This window comes from Pseudonaja textilis, chromosome 1 (genome assembly GCF_049901715.1).
Source record: "Pseudonaja textilis isolate UNSWEBS1 chromosome 1, rPseTex1.2, whole genome shotgun sequence".
NCBI classification, from domain to species: Eukaryota; Metazoa; Chordata; class Lepidosauria; order Squamata; family Elapidae; genus Pseudonaja; species Pseudonaja textilis.
Genome location: NC_141990.1, coordinates 144,852,677 through 144,869,927, shown reverse-complemented (window position 1 = coordinate 144,869,927; position 17,251 = coordinate 144,852,677). Strand labels below are relative to the sequence as shown.

The 17,251-nt window shown below is 38.3% G+C and overlaps 1 protein-coding gene across 10 annotated transcripts in view; it reads right to left on the bottom strand.

The window, feature by feature from the left end:
- The window catches only part of SHLD1 (shieldin complex subunit 1), a 46,839-nt gene that overhangs the window by 16,830 nt on the left and 12,758 nt on the right, over nt 1–17,251 (bottom strand). For all 10 annotated transcript variants that reach the window (XM_087918811.1, XM_087918838.1, XM_087918789.1 and 7 more), the window contains one exon: nt 15,529–15,687. In XM_087918811.1, coding sequence (XP_087774937.1) covers nt 15,529–15,685 — 157 coding nt within the window. In that variant the 5' untranslated portion in view covers nt 15,686–15,687. The remainder of the gene's footprint in view (nt 1–15,528; nt 15,688–17,251) is intronic.

Below are 17,251 nucleotides of genomic sequence, written 5' to 3'. Positions count from 1 at the left end.
GATTCCTATGTTAATTGCTACTGGATAGACCAATGAGTTATTTTTATTGTTAGGGTTAAGTCCCTAGAACATCTTTGACCAAACTGTAGTAACGTTATGAGGATGTTGGCTTTAATCTTTAATCCAGATTTTCTGCCATCTCAATTAGCTTTTATTTTAATACCTACATTTTTCTGGAATGAGACTTAATATGGGTCTGTTTGGAAAGCAACTAGGTTTTTTAAATCCTAGCATGTGTCTAGACCTAAACTAAGATTTTGAGTTAATTTGTTGAAAGGTGCAAGATCTGCTTGGCTAAAAATAGATAATTTGATTGTGAATCACATTAGAAGTGATGTAACACAAACCTGAAAATAGTGGAGATGTTTTACTGGAAAGCATGGGCTAAACCAGGGATTAATAGTTTGAATCAGTTGATTTTTAATGGCACCTTTAAATCTTTTGATTGTCCTCTGAGTTCGACTTGCCTTCTTTTCTTTTTTTTAATAATTTTTATTCTTTAAAAATCAAAATCTCATTTCTATTAACAGTAATTGTGTCATTGTATATACAGTACATGTTTCTCATTTTCTGACTATACATCATTTTAATATTTATTCTTCACCCATTCGTACCACCTCTCCCATGTCGCATAATATTCTCAATCATCTTTGCCTTTTAATTCCATAATGAATTTGTCTAGTTCAGCACAGTCCATTATCTTTTGAGTTAGATCTTCGTCTGGTGGTATTTTGTTGCTCTTCCAATTTTGTGCAGAAGTGATTCTTGCTGCAGTTAAGATGTGTACAACAAGATATCTTTTATCCTTACTTAAATTCCCTTTTATCATGCCTAATAAGAACGTTTCTGGTTCCAATTTCAATCTATAGTTTGTAATTTCAAAAAGCCACCTCTGTACTTTCTTCCAGTATTTTTTAACCTCTATACATTGCCACCACATATGGAAAAACGTTCCTTTCTTTTGTTTGCACTTCCAGCATTCCGATTTCATATTTGGATACATTTTTGCCAATCGTGCTGGCGCTAAGCGCCGTCTACAAAACATTTTATGTGGATTTTCTTTAAATGCCGTTGACAAAGGAGTTTGACTTGCCTTCAATATACAGGTATATGTACAACTGCAACATATATACTAAACAATTGTAAACTATATAACTAAATGTCTATGAGATTCTGTGTCATCCAGGTCATAGTTATCCCAAAGGTGCTTTTTCAAGAGGCAACTGGATTTAGTGGTTTTTCATTTTCTTTAAAGATGTTTTGCTTCTCATCCAAGAAGCTTCTTCAGAGTTGAAGAAGTGTAGAGTTGTAATTGTAAGAATGTTCCAATCTCGGATGGCAAACCTCAGATAAAAAATGTTTCCAAGCAAATACAACTCAGGTAAACTAATCTAAAGGAGGATTAGAGAGAGGAAGTAAACATATGTTAGACTTTAACTAGAGAGAATTAATTGTATGGATTACTATGCTAAACAGTAATGAAAGTTAAGCAGTAACCAAAGTTAACCAATGATGGAGGATAATTAAAAATGTTTATAAATGCAAGACTAGACTCCAATAAAGATCATCATGATTCAGTTGTTCATGATCAAACAACTCAACTGCCTCGTCATTACAACAAAGAAGCTTCTTGGATGAGAAGTGAAATGATTTCAGAGAAAAACCAGAAAGTCCAGATGCCTCTTGAAAAAGCACCTTTGGGATATACAGCTAAATAACATGGTTTAGAAGAGAGGTCCCCGATCCCTGGTCCATGGATCAGCACCAGACCACAGCATGCCAGAAACCAGTCTAAACAAACAAGCATAGCCCCATCCACGGGATGTAGGCAGCACGCAAAACCATGCCCCTTCCAATCCACGGAAAAACCTCTCTCCATGGAACCAGTCCCTGGTGCCCAAATGGTTTTGGGCCATACAAGTTCTAGCAGTCTATGTGATGCTCACAATTTTTACCTTTTTAAGAGAGATTGAGCTGAATGGAAACTAATAACGTAATGTTATGGTATTAAAATTGCAATAAAAGTTAGCATAAACTATATTAAAATCTGTGAAAGGAAAAACGAGGATATCCAATTTTGGAAAATCAATGGATTCAGTCACTAAAATGTATGAAATGTACTTCTTATAATTTAAGAATGAACCTAATTCATCAGAAATACTTTTCTGGGTCGAATGGATCTGTCAAAATGTTTTAAAAGGAGCTGACAACTTTCTGTGTTGGTGATGTAAAAAAACTGAAAGATTTTTAAACTTACATGATTTGATCTTACTCAGTCACAGCTACAAATTCTGTTAACCTTGACCTCTACCACTGGAGAGATCTTTTGTTGCTTATTCCTGGGACTGAGTTATTTGATAACGAATACATTTTGCACTAACCTATCCTGAAGATAAATTACAGCAACTTTTTGAGAAAAAGTTAAATAAAAGTCTAGCTTGAGTTTACAGGAGCAGTTTTTGCTCAAATGTTAATTGCCAGAAAGTAAATTGCAAAATCTCAGCAGATCAAGTAAAAAAATACCTGCTTTGAGGATTCTATATTGAAAAACAGAAATGCAATATCAAAGGATGTTCTTCCATCAGGTCAACTTAATGAATAACCATCATTTTTTAACCATCAGATGAAGCAAGGGAAGAAACTCTTCCATTTTATAAAGAGCAAATGTTTCCAGGGATATTAATTCTTTGCCTCTTTTCCTTTCCAAGGTTGTTGACATTTAGCTGAAGCCTTTTTTCGCCCACTCAGAAATGGAAAACTAATGTTGTTGTTTTTAAAATAAGGAACCTACATAAAGCAGCAATTGAAAGTTTCATTAGATCTCAGCCGTCACCAATAAATAGATAAAAGTATTACAAGAAAACAAAAAAAAATGTGAATAACTTTGCTTAGTAGGATCATTCATGATTAACAGCATTAAGTATAGTTAAGAGACTCAACCGTTGCCCGAGTCCAAGTCTCACCTTGGCTATGAATTCTTCACAAAGCCATCACCACCCCTCTCCAATGTGCAATAAAATGGACTTCCGGTTTGTTTGTCGTTACAAAGCCGAAGAGCCAGCGCTGTCTGAAGACGCCGAAGGCGCACAGAACGCTGTTACCTTCCCACCAAAGTGGTCCCTATTTTTCTACTTGCAAGTAGTGGCAGCTTAATGTCAAGGATAATCTGCCCTGCTTTTCAGTCCAGGTTGTTAACAGCACAGTCAGGTGACCCAGAGAGGGTGGCATAAACCTGTCTCTGGCTAGTAACTTTGGGCTGATGCTGGGCAGTTCCCTACTCTGGGAGTCCAGGCCATTCTCCTCTGTCCCCTTGTTTTCTTCTTTGGGGTGTAGGGCACAGTAAAACACAGCTATTATCTGCATGATGCCTGCAACTCTCCAGAGCCCCAAACTACTGAATGGCAGAGAACTTCATAGTCAAGGGGTTATCAACTGTCTGGCAACTTACCTGGGGCACAGGACAGCTGTGGGAGAGTGATACACAGTAGAGAACCATTCTCCATGGATTAGCTGCTTCATTCCAAGAGATAGCTAAATCTGTACGTCTACCCACCTGTCAAAACTGTCACTCAACATTGTGATGGTGGATGGCTTTCTGCAAGCAGACAACATTAAGAAAGAGGGGAGGGCAGCCAAGCCAGAGGTATAACCACTGGTTTTGTTTATTATGTTCCGGAGACCCTAAATCCTGATACCACCATTTGATTAGAATTCAGAACAAAACCACCAGAAGCAGCAAAGGAATCAGAAGTAGTTTAGTTTTCTGTCAGCAAAAGAATCGACAGAGAGGAATTTAACCAAGCCATGCAAAAGGTCTCTAAAACTGTGGGCCAAACAGGATCAAGGAACCGTGGTGGTGCAGTGGTTAGAATGCAGTATTGCAGGCTAATTCAGCTCACTGCCAGCAGGTCTATTCTCACTGGCTGTAGGTTGATTAAGCCTTCCATCCTTCCAAGGTCAGTAAAATGGGGATCCAGATTGTTGGGGGCAATATGCTGGCTCTGGAAACCACTTAGAGTGGGCTGTAAAGCACTGTGAAGCGGTATATAAGTCTAAGTGCTGTTGCTATTGCTGTCTCTCTCATTAAGCTGTTTTGCTGAATTGTTGTGGATGCAAAATAGGGACGAGAATTTGACACTTTCAATTCCTTGGAGGAAAAAAGACATTGAAACAATACAATAAATGCTCAAGCAAACACATCAACAGTATATGCAGTTTTCAACTTTTCTAGCTTTTGAGCTGCATATTTAGAGGTACAGAATGACAATGCACTTTTAGCATTCAAGCATCTCTTGACTTCTTGGTTTTTCAAACCTATTGATCGGATGGATACATCCCAAGGCATACTGCTAAAGATTCCAGTCTTATTTAATGTTGCAAATGCTCTCTGGAGGCTGAGTCATCATAAGAATTAGTCACAGCTTTTCATTTATGTATTGCCCTGTTCCATGTCTCTTCTGTCCTATTCTACAACGATTCCAATCAGTTTGCCACAAAAGTATAACCAAACACTGTTAGCAGATGGAAACAGAGATCAACAAATCTCTGGGGAGGTAAGAGCTTATTGTTTTTACTCTTCGTTTATTGGGTTTGTTTTTTGTCTTTTTAGCTGCCAAGAGTCACTGAAAGTGAGTGGGCAGCCATACAAATCCTATAAACAAACAAACTAACCTGGGGATCACACGAGGAGGATCATAGAATATCAGAAAGAGAAATGGATGAAAAATACATAGACAAAAAGTAGATAAGAGACATTATAAAACCCCAGAGTCTTTAAACAAGGATTCACATGAGATGGGCTTAAACAACGATCCCCTTTTACTATCAAAGGACTACATGATTTGGAAGAATTGCAAGCTGAACAGTGCTATGCAAAATGACAAACACTGCCAAATGAGAGCACCAACCCCATGAGTCAGAGAATCAGTGCAGATGTATCTGATTCTATAAAACAGCTGGCTAGGAATTCTATATGTATGCATATAAATCTCTTGGGATGATGCAAGTTGGGGGTTATAGATATGCCCTGTAGTCCAAGAAACTATTTTTTTTTAAAAATTATTTTATGCAAATTCGAGAGCCAGTTTGATGTAGTGGTTAAGCCATCAGGATAGAAATCAGGAGACTGTGAGATCTGGTCATGCCTTAGCCACAAAGCCAGCTGGATGATTTTAGAAGGCTACAGAATTTGATATGAGAGAACCAGTTTGGTGTAGTGGTTAAGGTGCTGGCTTATAAACTAGGAGACTGTGAGTTCTAGTCCTACCTTAGGCACAAAGCCAGCTGGGTGGTCTTGGACCAGCCACTTTCTCTCAGCCCCAGAAAGAGGGCAACAGTGGTGGTGGGGAATTGTCAAGATAATGGCAGGAACTTGTCCAGGCAGTTTATGAGAACTGGACATGATTGAATAGAGGGGAAATGGAAAAGGCAGAAGAAAAGAGAAAATTTAAAGAGAATGCTCTTCCAGAATACTACCCTTACTATCTTGCCCCAATCTTCCTATAAAATAATTGCTAGCCAATAGCAAACCACTTGTCTCTAGCCTTTATTTCATTAATGAAATAATAGAAATAGAATAGAAAATAGAAATAGAAATTCATCTAGACTTCTGGAATCTGAGCTATCCAGAAAGCCTGATATGTATGTTAATATTGCAATTACTCTTTTAAAGCTCTTTTAGCAATTGGAAGGTGTACTTTCAAAATAAAAAAAAATAAGGAAACTAAACAAGGCATTTTATATCTATCTATCTATCTATCTATCTATCTATCTATCTATCTATCATCTATCTATCATCTAACTACCTACCTACCTACCTATCAATCTATCTATCCATCTACCTATCTACCTACCTACCTACCTATCATCTATCTATTTATCTATCATCTATCTTCCTACCTATCTACTATCTATCTATCATCTATCTATCTACCTATCTACCTATCTACCTACCTATCTATCTATCTATCTATCTATCTATCTATCTATCTATCATCCATCATCCATCCATCCATCCATCTATCATCCATCATCTATCTATCTATCTATCTATCTATCTATCTATCTATCTATCTATCTATCTATCTACCTACCTACCCGCCTAACTCTAATTAATATACCTGTCTTACCAAAAGCAACCTTGGGTATGCAAAAAATCTAAAACAGTGAATAAATACACATCTTTTATCATAATTATAAAAACATTAAAAGCCTATAAAAATTGGAACACACAAGGAAAGAACAGACAAAAAGATATTAACAATAATGGAGCCACCTCACAAGTTTGCCCGTTCCTTGGGGTCCCCAGGCGTGCTGGCCTAGCCTGAAAGTCTTAAAAGACTTTCAGAAATTCAGGAACTCAGAAGTGATGCAAACAACGGCATCTCAGGAGGGAGATATCACAATGTGGGCCCCACTGCAGAAAAGGCCTGCTGGCTACATGCCACCAAATATTCCTAACTATTGGAACCCGTAACATGCCCTCTCTTGCTGGATCTGGTAGAATGGGAAAATAAAACCAAGAAGAGGTAGTTCTTCAAATATAGGTAGTCCTCGACTTACGACTGCACTTGAGCACAACATTTCTGTTGTTAAATGAAAATTTATGTTAAGCGAAAGACTTGTTAAATGAATTTTGCCCCATTTTAAGACCTTTCTTGCCACAGTTGTTAAGTGAATCACTGAAGTTGTTAAGTTAGTAACACTGTTGTTAAGTGAATCTGGCTTCCCCACTGACTTTGCTTGTCCAAAGGTTGCAAAAGGTGACCTTGGGGCATGACCTTGGGACACAGCAACATTTGTAAGTATGTACCGGTTGCCAAGCATCTGAATTTTGATCACATGATCATGAGGATCCTACAGAGGTCCTAAGTGTGAAAAATGATCATCAGTCACTTTTTTCAATGCTGTTGTAACTGCGATGATCCAGGGCATGGCAGAAAAGCAACAAAGTCACAAAAGTAGGTAAAGTCCCTTTAATACCTCCAACTTGGCCCCCAATATCCCGTTATCATCGTCTGGAGAAAAAACTCTCCCAAGAACAGTTTTAAAGGGAAGAAATTCAGTCCGAACCCAAAGTAAATATAGATTATAAATAAAAACAACAACAGAAACTACACTGCAGCAATTAACGAGACAGGGCAGGATAAGGAACTGCAGACTTTAAAAGATAACACACAGTTGGGAGCATGCCAGAACCCAGATAAGACATGACAAACAAAGATAATTCATGCTTTGCTTCCAGCAAGGTGATGTGTGCAAATACCCTTTATATCCTGTTTTCCCAGCTGCAGCTAATGAAGGGAATCAAGGCCTTTTTCTCCCCTGTAACTCACCTTGCTCCCTTATCCGTTCCTCCCTGCATGCCCTAGGATGAAGAGGTCTTCCTCTGAATGCCCAGCTGGACTGTGCCCTTCCCCAGTTTCCTCCGGAGCCACACTCCCACTCCCTGTCAGCTGTTCAACCTCCCCCTCAGAATCAGATTCCAACAGGGGCATGACAGTAACTTTGAACGGTCACTAAATGAACTGTTGTAAGTCAAAGACTAGCTGTAAAGGGGGCAGGGGGAAGGAAGCAGGCTTTTTAATTAAAATAACTGAGTTTCAGTAATCTTATACATTGCAAAAGGTAGTATGTTTTCAGCGTGAATAAAAATTACACCTTTTCTTTAGATTCTCTATAGAAAAATCAGCTATTGCTTGTCAAGGATATCAACTGCATTATATCCCCTACAATATCTTCTACTTGATACATTTTGAATTTATTTTGCTTTGGAAAATGTTACATAAAATATAGGTTGTTTACTATCTTAAAAAAGACACTTCAGTTTTGCAGATTAAAATTTAATTTCCTGTTTTGCTTCACAGCTCAATGTATTTCCATTCTTGTTTAAGGCAATATAAAAGGTTCAGTCTTGGAGGAAAGATATCACTTATCAGAAAAGAAAAAAATCTACATGAATATAAATGAATTTCTTCTCTTATAAGAATATTTTGTAAGCTTAACTGTAAAAAGTTCTTTGAAATTCTAGCCCAGATTGGTTACCTAAGGCCCCTACTATTTCTTAAACCAGCATACACGTAAATTGTTTTGTCTTTGGGTTGCAAAAGTTATCAAAGGAAAATTCTCAAAAAATCTGGGACAGGTAGGATACTTACCTAAGCTCTAATTCTTGTACCAGGTACAAGGATAATGATATAAAATGGGGGAAGATGTTCAGTTAGCACATGGGTTGCAATCAGAATAGTTTTGGACATCATAACATAGCCTTCCCTAGTAGTTGGCAATGCTGGAGAAATTAAATTCCAACACATTTGAAAGCACTAATTGGGAAAAGCCATACTGTTGAATGATTTATGCTGGGATAAAGGTGGGGGCACATAATCTTATTAAGAATTACAGACTTTTCAAAATAATTTAATCATGGTATTATCCAGAAGGGCTCTATGGACAAAAAAGAAGCAATCACTATATAGCAGATTAGTTACAGTTTTTCAGATGTTCTCTTTCTTTCTGCATGGTCAGTTCTATAGAATAGAACTCAATCATTATGATGGAACTGAAATTAAGCAAAGAAAATGAAATAAAAAAGCAGTGAAACTTAATAAGAGAACATATTGTTGAGCGTATGCAGAACATCAAGTGCAGGTGTCAGCATGAAAGATATCTTAGAAGTTACCCCCTACTTACAAGAACCTCTACCTACAAGCACTAGAATATGAAACTGTATCTGCACTGTGGCTATTGCCAAGTTGAAAGGCTACAGGAATTAATGGGATATTTGTTATGGAATATGGCAAGTAACAGAAAAATCTGTAAAGATAGTCTAACCAAACTATGGCAGCAAATCTGGAGAATGATGCAACGGATAAGAGGTCAGTCTGTATAGCAACACTAAAGGAGATTTAACAGATTGTTTAAATTATCATATAATATAGCAATTGCACTTAGGCTTACGTACTGCTTCATAGTGCTTTACAGCCTTCTGTCAGCATATTGTCAGCCCCTTGCCCCCAACAATTTTGGGTCCTTATTTTACCCCCTCAGAAGGATGGAAGACTGAGTCAACCTTGAGCCTAGTGGGATTTGAACTGCCAAATTGCAGGAGGCTGGCAGTCAGCAGAAGTAGCCTGCAGTACTAGACTCTAACCACTACGCCACGGAGGCTCTTTCTTAAATATCCTTAATTGCTAGCAAGCAAAATAATATTTAGGGTAATCAGATTAGAAGCCTCCCTGGAAAGAGAAATGCCAGATGTTCTTAGCCTGGAAAGAGAAATGCCAGATGTTCTTAGCTTAGTGGCCCCCAAAATTTGGGCACCAAGCACTGGTTCCACGGAGAGATTTTTCTATGGAGCGGTGGGGGGGACATGGTTTTGTGCTGCCTGCATTCTGCGAATGGGGCTTCGCCAGTGGTGGGTTTCAAAATAGTTTACCACCGGTTCGGTGGGTGCAGCTTGATGGGTGCACTTTGTGTGCACGCACACCAAACGTGTACTTTGCGCAGGCACAGAGGCTTTCCGACTCACTTCCTGCAATCCTGAGCTCTACCTGTTGCTTCAGCAGCTGACGCGGGGCAATCTGCTGTGCCACGTAAAGCAGCTGCGCTTCAAAAGCAGGGAATAAAGGTCAATATGGAAGCCTAGGCGGCGGTTGTGTCCAACAGCTGCTCCAGCAGCTCCTCAGAGAGAACTGGTTCTGTTTCCGCTGATCTTCGGCACTACCGGTATGCCAGAACCGGGACGAACCAGTAGAATACCACCACTGGGCTTCACTTGATTGTGTGGACCTGTTTCTGGCATGCCGCGGACCGGTGCTAGTCCACAGACTTGGGATTGGGGACCCTTGTTCTAGCTGGCTTTTAAAAAGGCCAAGAAACACAAGACGTTATTGGTGATGCAAAACTGATCATTGAGAAAGCCAAAGAAAGTCACTATGTGCTTAATTGATTACAGGGAACCCTTCAGTTCTGTTGACTATTATGGAATATGCTTAGGAAAAATGGAATCTCACTGCCTCATACTATACACAGTACAAGAAGCCACAGTCCTGTGGAACAGAGTGAGCAGACTGACAAAGGAGTGAGACAAGGCTGAATGCCTTCCTATTCAAACTTTATGTTGAATATAAAATGGCAATAATTGCATTGAAAGAAGATGGGTGTAGTTTAAAACTGGAGGAAGAATCATCAAAAACCTGTACTATGCAGATGACACTGATCTGGAGGATGTTAATGAAAATCAAGGAGCAGAGTGGGGGGAAAAGGGATCAATAATAAAGGTGGCCAAATAAAGACAACAGGTACATCAATCAGCCTTAACGCTGTGAAGATAACTGAAGTGATAGACAGCTTCTGCCTTTTTAGAATCAACCATCAATGGTGAAGGGTCAGCCTTCAATGGTGAAGGATATGTTCCACAGGTTAGCGCTTGGTAGAATTGCCATGATGGAAAAGTTATTCATGTGTTGGGATATGTCTACACCTACAAAGATTAGACTCATGACAGCAGCAAAACTTGGACTTTTAAAGAAGCAGAGTAGAAAGAGTGTTGAAACTTGAAATTTGATAATGGAGAAGGTTTTGTGAAAATACCATGGATAGTCAAGGAAATGAAGAAATGGATCAACAAATCCATATAATAAGGCTCCAATTATTATTGTTTTTATAATGATGGAAAAGGTGGAGAGAAGAGGAGAACAATCAAGCAACAAGGCAGTTCGATTCAGTAGATACACTGTTGGAAGACCTGAATATTTGGAAATAAATCCTGGAGAAGATCTATCTATGTATCTATCTCTGTGTGTGAGAGAGGGGGTGGGTGGGAGGGAGAGAGAGAGAGGGAGGGAGAGAGGGAGGGAGGGAGGGAGGGAAAGATACTATAGCCTTACCATTTGTAATCAAGATCATACATCGTATGCAATGTATAAAAAATAGTGTTATAGGCAGATTTAATGTTTAATCTGAAAAAGTCAGAGTTTCCAAAGAAACTTTTTAATCCTAAAAATATTAAAATCTAAAATCTAAACAGCATTACACTTGGAAGGCAGTATGTTGAAAATTGTGACAGATTTCGGAATGCTACAGAAATATTTAGCAGATTCTTCTTGCAAAGGCTACTTATTCCTGCTTCTTACACAGGAATGTAGAAAACCAAAATATTGTGCAGTATATAAGCAATTTTTTGGCAGCCCCCTAATGGAAGCTTCTTTACATTGAACTATTTTTACAATATGGCTGATTAAAAATGTTTCTTCCCATGATTCTTCCTCTTTCATATGTTTCCTAACTAAAAAAGCTAGCAAGTTTTCATCTATTTCATATGAAACAAACTGGATAGACTGATTTATAACAAATCAGTTATAAAATAATTACTCAGAAAAGATGACAGCTGTGTATGGCTGCTTTTGCAACTTAATTAATCCCATTGAACCTAATAGGACTTACTTCTGAAAAAAATCTTAGTACTTAGTCCTGTATACTCTTAGTTATCCCCAACACTCTATGGAATGTTCTCCTGAACAAACACGGATAAGATTAATACCCATGAAAACAAACGTTTCTTTAAACAGGATGAAGATTTGTACAATTTGAAAATATTTTAAAAAATCAAATATTTTAACAAGGGTAATAAAAATTGAGATACACCAAAATTTATGATAACCTGTCTCATCTAAATCACTCAAATGGAAAGCAATATAAAATCCTTATACAATCATACATAATAGAACCATTTAGTAGCAGGTTGACTTGCTACGCTGCCAGTTTGGACGAGTATGCCATGTAAGCTCAGTCAATATGGTTTGTAAACCATGGTTTACTTTTAACATGGTGGGTGAATTCAGCTGTTTATTCAATAGACCGTGATTATGCAAATCTTGACTTAAGATGTGGTGTGAAAAGAGTAAATGGCTTATGTTTGTCTGACATATTAAGCAAAAAAAATTTCTGAAGGCAAAACAACAATTGTCACAATTTTAGCAGATGATCAGACAGGTAGAGGTATATGAGAAGAAATGTAAACCCATTAACCAAGCTTCTTAGTTCAGCTTGTCAAGTGAACATTCAAAAAAGAAATAAAGAGCTTGTCTCTGTGGATTTGCTGGTTTCCAAAACAAGAAAGGAAGATCTCTTCCAAACCAAAGCAATTATATGAATGCTTCTAGGAGAACAGCACTAGCTAATTTTCTTTCAGTCTGATTGTTTCTAACAGCCGTACCTTTAAAAAAAATCTATAGCATTGAACTTTTGTTTACAGATTAAAATATAATTACACAATAGTCTGATTAATTTATTAAAACAAATTAATGGAGGGGAAATTCAAGAAGATGCACATAGTAGCCTTTTAACTGCTCCAATAATAGTCCAATAATACAGCAGAGAATTGGCTAATGTTGTCTTCCCATTTTATCGTGTTTGTAGAGTACGTGAACATGTTAGGTTAAAACCAATAATGGCATTAGGCAAGCACCAAAACTGCCACAGTTTACACACATTAATCACACATCTAGCCTTGCTCATATTCCTGAAGATGCCTCTTGCTGGCATTAGCTATTCTGAGCAATACTGACCTGTCCCGCAGACCCAAAAACTGCTTGGTGACAGAATTTACTGTGGAAAACTGTACTCACATCCATTGATCTCCGTATTTCCAAAGAGATTCAGTTTGCAAGTTTCTTGCATGGAAACTCTTCCTCTTCAAACAATCTATTACTGTTTTTGCCATAAAAAACTTCATGTCCCTGCTTTTCCAACCTGCCATCACAATCAGCAGCAGGTGAGCTGCTAAACAAACCTTCAACCCAAACAGCAGAATCAGCTAGCATTAAGTAAAACAGGATCATTAGCTGATGATTTTAATGCCCTCAAATTATGCTCCCTCAAAAACAATGTGTCTAAGCAAAATCTTCTAAGACCACCTGAGGGTTGGTCATCCCGTCTTCACAGGATGTACTTATTTGAGCTCTTGATGTTCACTTGATGTTTTTCAAAATAAGAAATTTCTGAACATGAATAGAAAAAGAAGCTTGTGAACATAGTGTGCTTTCAAGGATGCTGACTGCGGTTGTGAGCAAGATGGCTATTCCCATGGTTTCCCCCAATGCTCAAAACCCATCGGGAATTGCTGTCTTGTGGTCTTTTGGGGAGGATCAACTGTTTGGCATGCATATAGGCAATCTTCCACTCTCTCCCTGTCCAGAGAGAGTCTGAAGTATAATGGATGATCTTGGGGAATGAGAGGAAAAGATGCTGCCAAGAAAGAATCAGGCGAGACAGAAGCCCCCGGTGACTTCATGGTCAGGGAAAGAAATGTAGGCATTACATGTCCTAAAGGTTCAAACATTAAACCTGTACTTTCAGACTTTGCAAGATTCTGTTAATATAGCTTATAATATAATAAAATTAATACTAGTCATGTGGTTCCCTGGTTTATCAGGGAAAGCTGGCATGAAAAGCCAGTCACTAGCATGGTTGTTAGCTGTGCTTTTTGGAGACTGATCTTCAGTACACTATTTCATCCTCTGGAACACTGCCGCAGTAATTTTTTTGCCAGAAAATAAAGCACTTGTGGCATGCTCAAAACAAAACCTTAGAAAAGATTATTATATGTTTACACATTTATAACAGAAAAAGAAAGCATTAATGATAAGGAATGCAATCATTTGCTGCAGTCCACCAATTATTACTTTTCCAAGAGAACTATGGAAACAAATATTGACATTCTTTTAACACCAGTTAAAGCTATAATAGCTGGTAGAGACGGTATTCTAACTGCCCTCTTAGCTAATCAAAGGGAGAAGCGACATAGAGGGAACAACAGCCAATGGAACAGCTTCAGAAGTTGTAGATGCTCCATCCTTGGAAGCTTTTAGGAAGAGATTGGACAGCCACTTGTCTGGAATGATATAGGGTCTCCTGCTTTGACCAGGGGGTTGGACTAGAAGACCTATAAGGTCCCTTCCAATTCTGTTATTCTGTTCTGTTATTATTGTTTTGAAATATAAATCTCTTTTAATGGTGGAATCTGTTCTGATTCCTCTGTTAAAGGAATCAGAATCCAGAATCTGCAACGGGACATCTGAGCAGAAATGTCACAAATTTCTTCTTACATATAACACTTCAGAACTAACTCACCTTAAACAAGAATCTGTCCAATAGGAAGATGTGAAAACGTTACACAAATTAAAGAAGAGAAACAGGACTATAGATGTAAATAGCACAAGATACAAGATGCAACATCTTAGCTCCTATAGAGAAATCCCTTTGTAAAGGAATTTCATCATATATGAAATCGTATTAACAATACAATGTCACTGGACACAGCAATTCATAATATAAAAATCACATATAAAGAAAGTGCAGAATTCTGTACTCCTGGGGCAAGAAGGGCCTGAATCATTTATAAGGATCAACAGCAGAGCACAGAGAAAGAAAACAATTTTGTTTTAATACCACGCATTTAACCTGCAGAACAATTAACTTATGACTTATTGAGGTCTAATACACAATAATAAACCCAACCCACAAACCCTATATTAGAAGTTTAGGAGATAGAAGGCAATTATGTCATTTACTCTGCCTAGATAAACATGAAGATGACTAACAATTTGAAGGATACTTTTTTAATTGTAAACCACCATGATGTAATGCAATGAGGCTTTAAAATCTGCCTCACCAAGATACTATTGTTGTCTCAGTTTTCCTTCATTTTGGATGCTGTGTCTGACATTAACTCCACCATTCTAAAAGGCCAACGGATTGTAGAAAGGCTGCTATAAGTTGACATACTGGCTAAGCTCTTATTTATTTAGCCAAGTTTTAGTGAATAAATCACAAATAACTAATACTCGGAGAGCCCATGGTTTACAAACTACCATAGCTGGGTTTACACAATATATTAAGTCACAAAAATATGCCTTCGCTTTTGTGTGCTATGTGAACCCAGTCATTGTTGAGTCTAGATTTTAATTTTTCAGAAGCGTTGACAGCAGATTGCTGTTGTTCATTTTTCTTTTAAAAAAAAAAGGAATTGACAGATGTGAACAAGGACAGAGACTCAAAAGCAAATAGTTCCCACAGCATATGGTCATTTGTATGTATTATTCTTCTGCTGATTTCCAAGTGTAATTATGTTCTAAAACCCATTGTTTTTAATGGAAAGTAGTATTAGTTACTCAGAGCACACAGGCAAAAAAACACAAGCCCTTTGGGGAAATACAGAAATGATAGGATTACACAGGTTTAAAAAGCCTGTTGAAAGCCAGCAACAACGAGGTTGCTCTCAAGCCAGCGCACTATGCGCAGTTTGTGCTGCCAGCGCAGTTTGTGAAAGACAACCTCATTCTGGACAATGCTACTATCTGAAGCCTGAACTAAGAAGTACTGAGATCAATGCTTAATGAAGCAAATAGCGACATATGCCCACGAGTTCCTACTTTTAATTGGAATTTTTTTCACTAGACTTGTAGGCACAAGCTGCTTCCTTTGTCTGAGTCACCTTTAAGTGAGAGCAAGAATAGTAACAGCTTTTACCTGCGTCAACCGTTGGTAGCGTTAAATCAAATGCTTCATCTTCCCCAGGATTTGGCTTCAATAGAAAGTTTTCTGGAGTTATGGCATCAGGCAGGTCCAGCAGGCTGCTTTCCTCAGATTGGGAACTTGAGGCTCTTTGGCTTCCATTCCATTCCATCACTGAAGCAGAGACCAAAGAGTTTTGTTTTATTTTGAAATCTCTACCTCATCTTCCATATTTGGTATCAAAGTACTTGAATGCACTAACATCACAAACAAATCACACTGAAAACACCTCAACACAAAAAAGATTGCAGATAACTATAAGTCTGTAACTATAAGTCAGTGGCATCAAAGTCAAGGCCCGTGGGGTGCTTCGATCTGGCTCGCGGGGCTGCCCTGGAAACAGTGAAGGACTGGCCCGCAGGGCCTCTGCCAGCAAAAATGGAGCTCAGGAGTGCCTCAAGCACTCGGGCCACCACAAGCCCCCTGACAGGAGTGATGTCAAACTGGCCACACCCACCTGGCCACGCCCCCCCGAGGTCAAACACAACCCTGATGCGGCCCTCAATGAAATTAAGCTTGACACCCCTACTATAAATTCAACATCTATTATCAAACCAAGGGTACCAAGACTTAACAAAACATTTTTTTAAGGATAGCACCTTGAATATCTGGTCTGACTATCCCAATATAATTTCCCAATCACCACCACCAGTAGGATTTAACACTGAATTCCTGTGTCCTAACACCTAAAACCACAGCAAATTTGTAGCTGGTCTAGTGGTTAAGACACTAGGCCAGAAATTGGAAGACCATGAGTTCAAGTCCCATATTAGACATGAAAGCCAGCTAGGTGACTTTGGGCCAGTCACTTTCTCTCAGCCCAACTCACCTCACAAGATCGTTTGGGAAAAAAGAAGGAGGAAGGAATACCGTGTGGGTTCCTCCCCTTGAGTTATTTATAAAAATAATAAAGGCAGTTTACTAACAAACAAATAAGCAAGCAAGCCAAGTCAATGATTTTCATGTTTTGGAATATATCGCTCATATATTTGTTCTTAAAAAACTCAAAGCAATGATTTCCCGATCCCATTCAAGCATATATTTTATGTTCAGCTAGGAAAATTACAACCCTTTTAAGTATCAAAAACAGATATTCCATCTGGGAACAATACATATTCAGCCATCTCCACCCTACAGTTAGTGAGTAAAATGCAAATTTATACCAAAGATCTTTTTAATTAGAAAGTCTAAAGACTGCATCCTAGGACTGAATACAAGCAAAGCTAGTTTTTTGCCATGAAGTCATGGCATAGCCAGACCTAAGAGGAGGAAAAATAAAAAACCAAACACTAGATCTACCTATTCCATAATGCCTACTTTATGCCTCTGATCTGTTCTGCATCTGAGTTGCAGCAGGTGAGACCCCATCCTATCCCCATATTGTTTATTTATTTATTTATTTTTGTCAGTTGCTTACAAGATAATAGATATAAGTAAAAACATAGTTATAAATACATGGATACATATAAGAAAAATAAAAAAAATAAAAGAAACAATAGGACAGGGACAGTAGGCATGTTGGTGCGCTTATGCATGCCCCCTACAGACCTCTTAGGAAAGGGGTGAAGTCAATAGTAGACAGTCTAAGTTTAAGTTTTTGGGGTTTGGGGAAGAAACCACAGAGTCAGGTAGAGTATTCCAGACATTGACCACTTTGTTGCTGAAGTCATATTTCCTG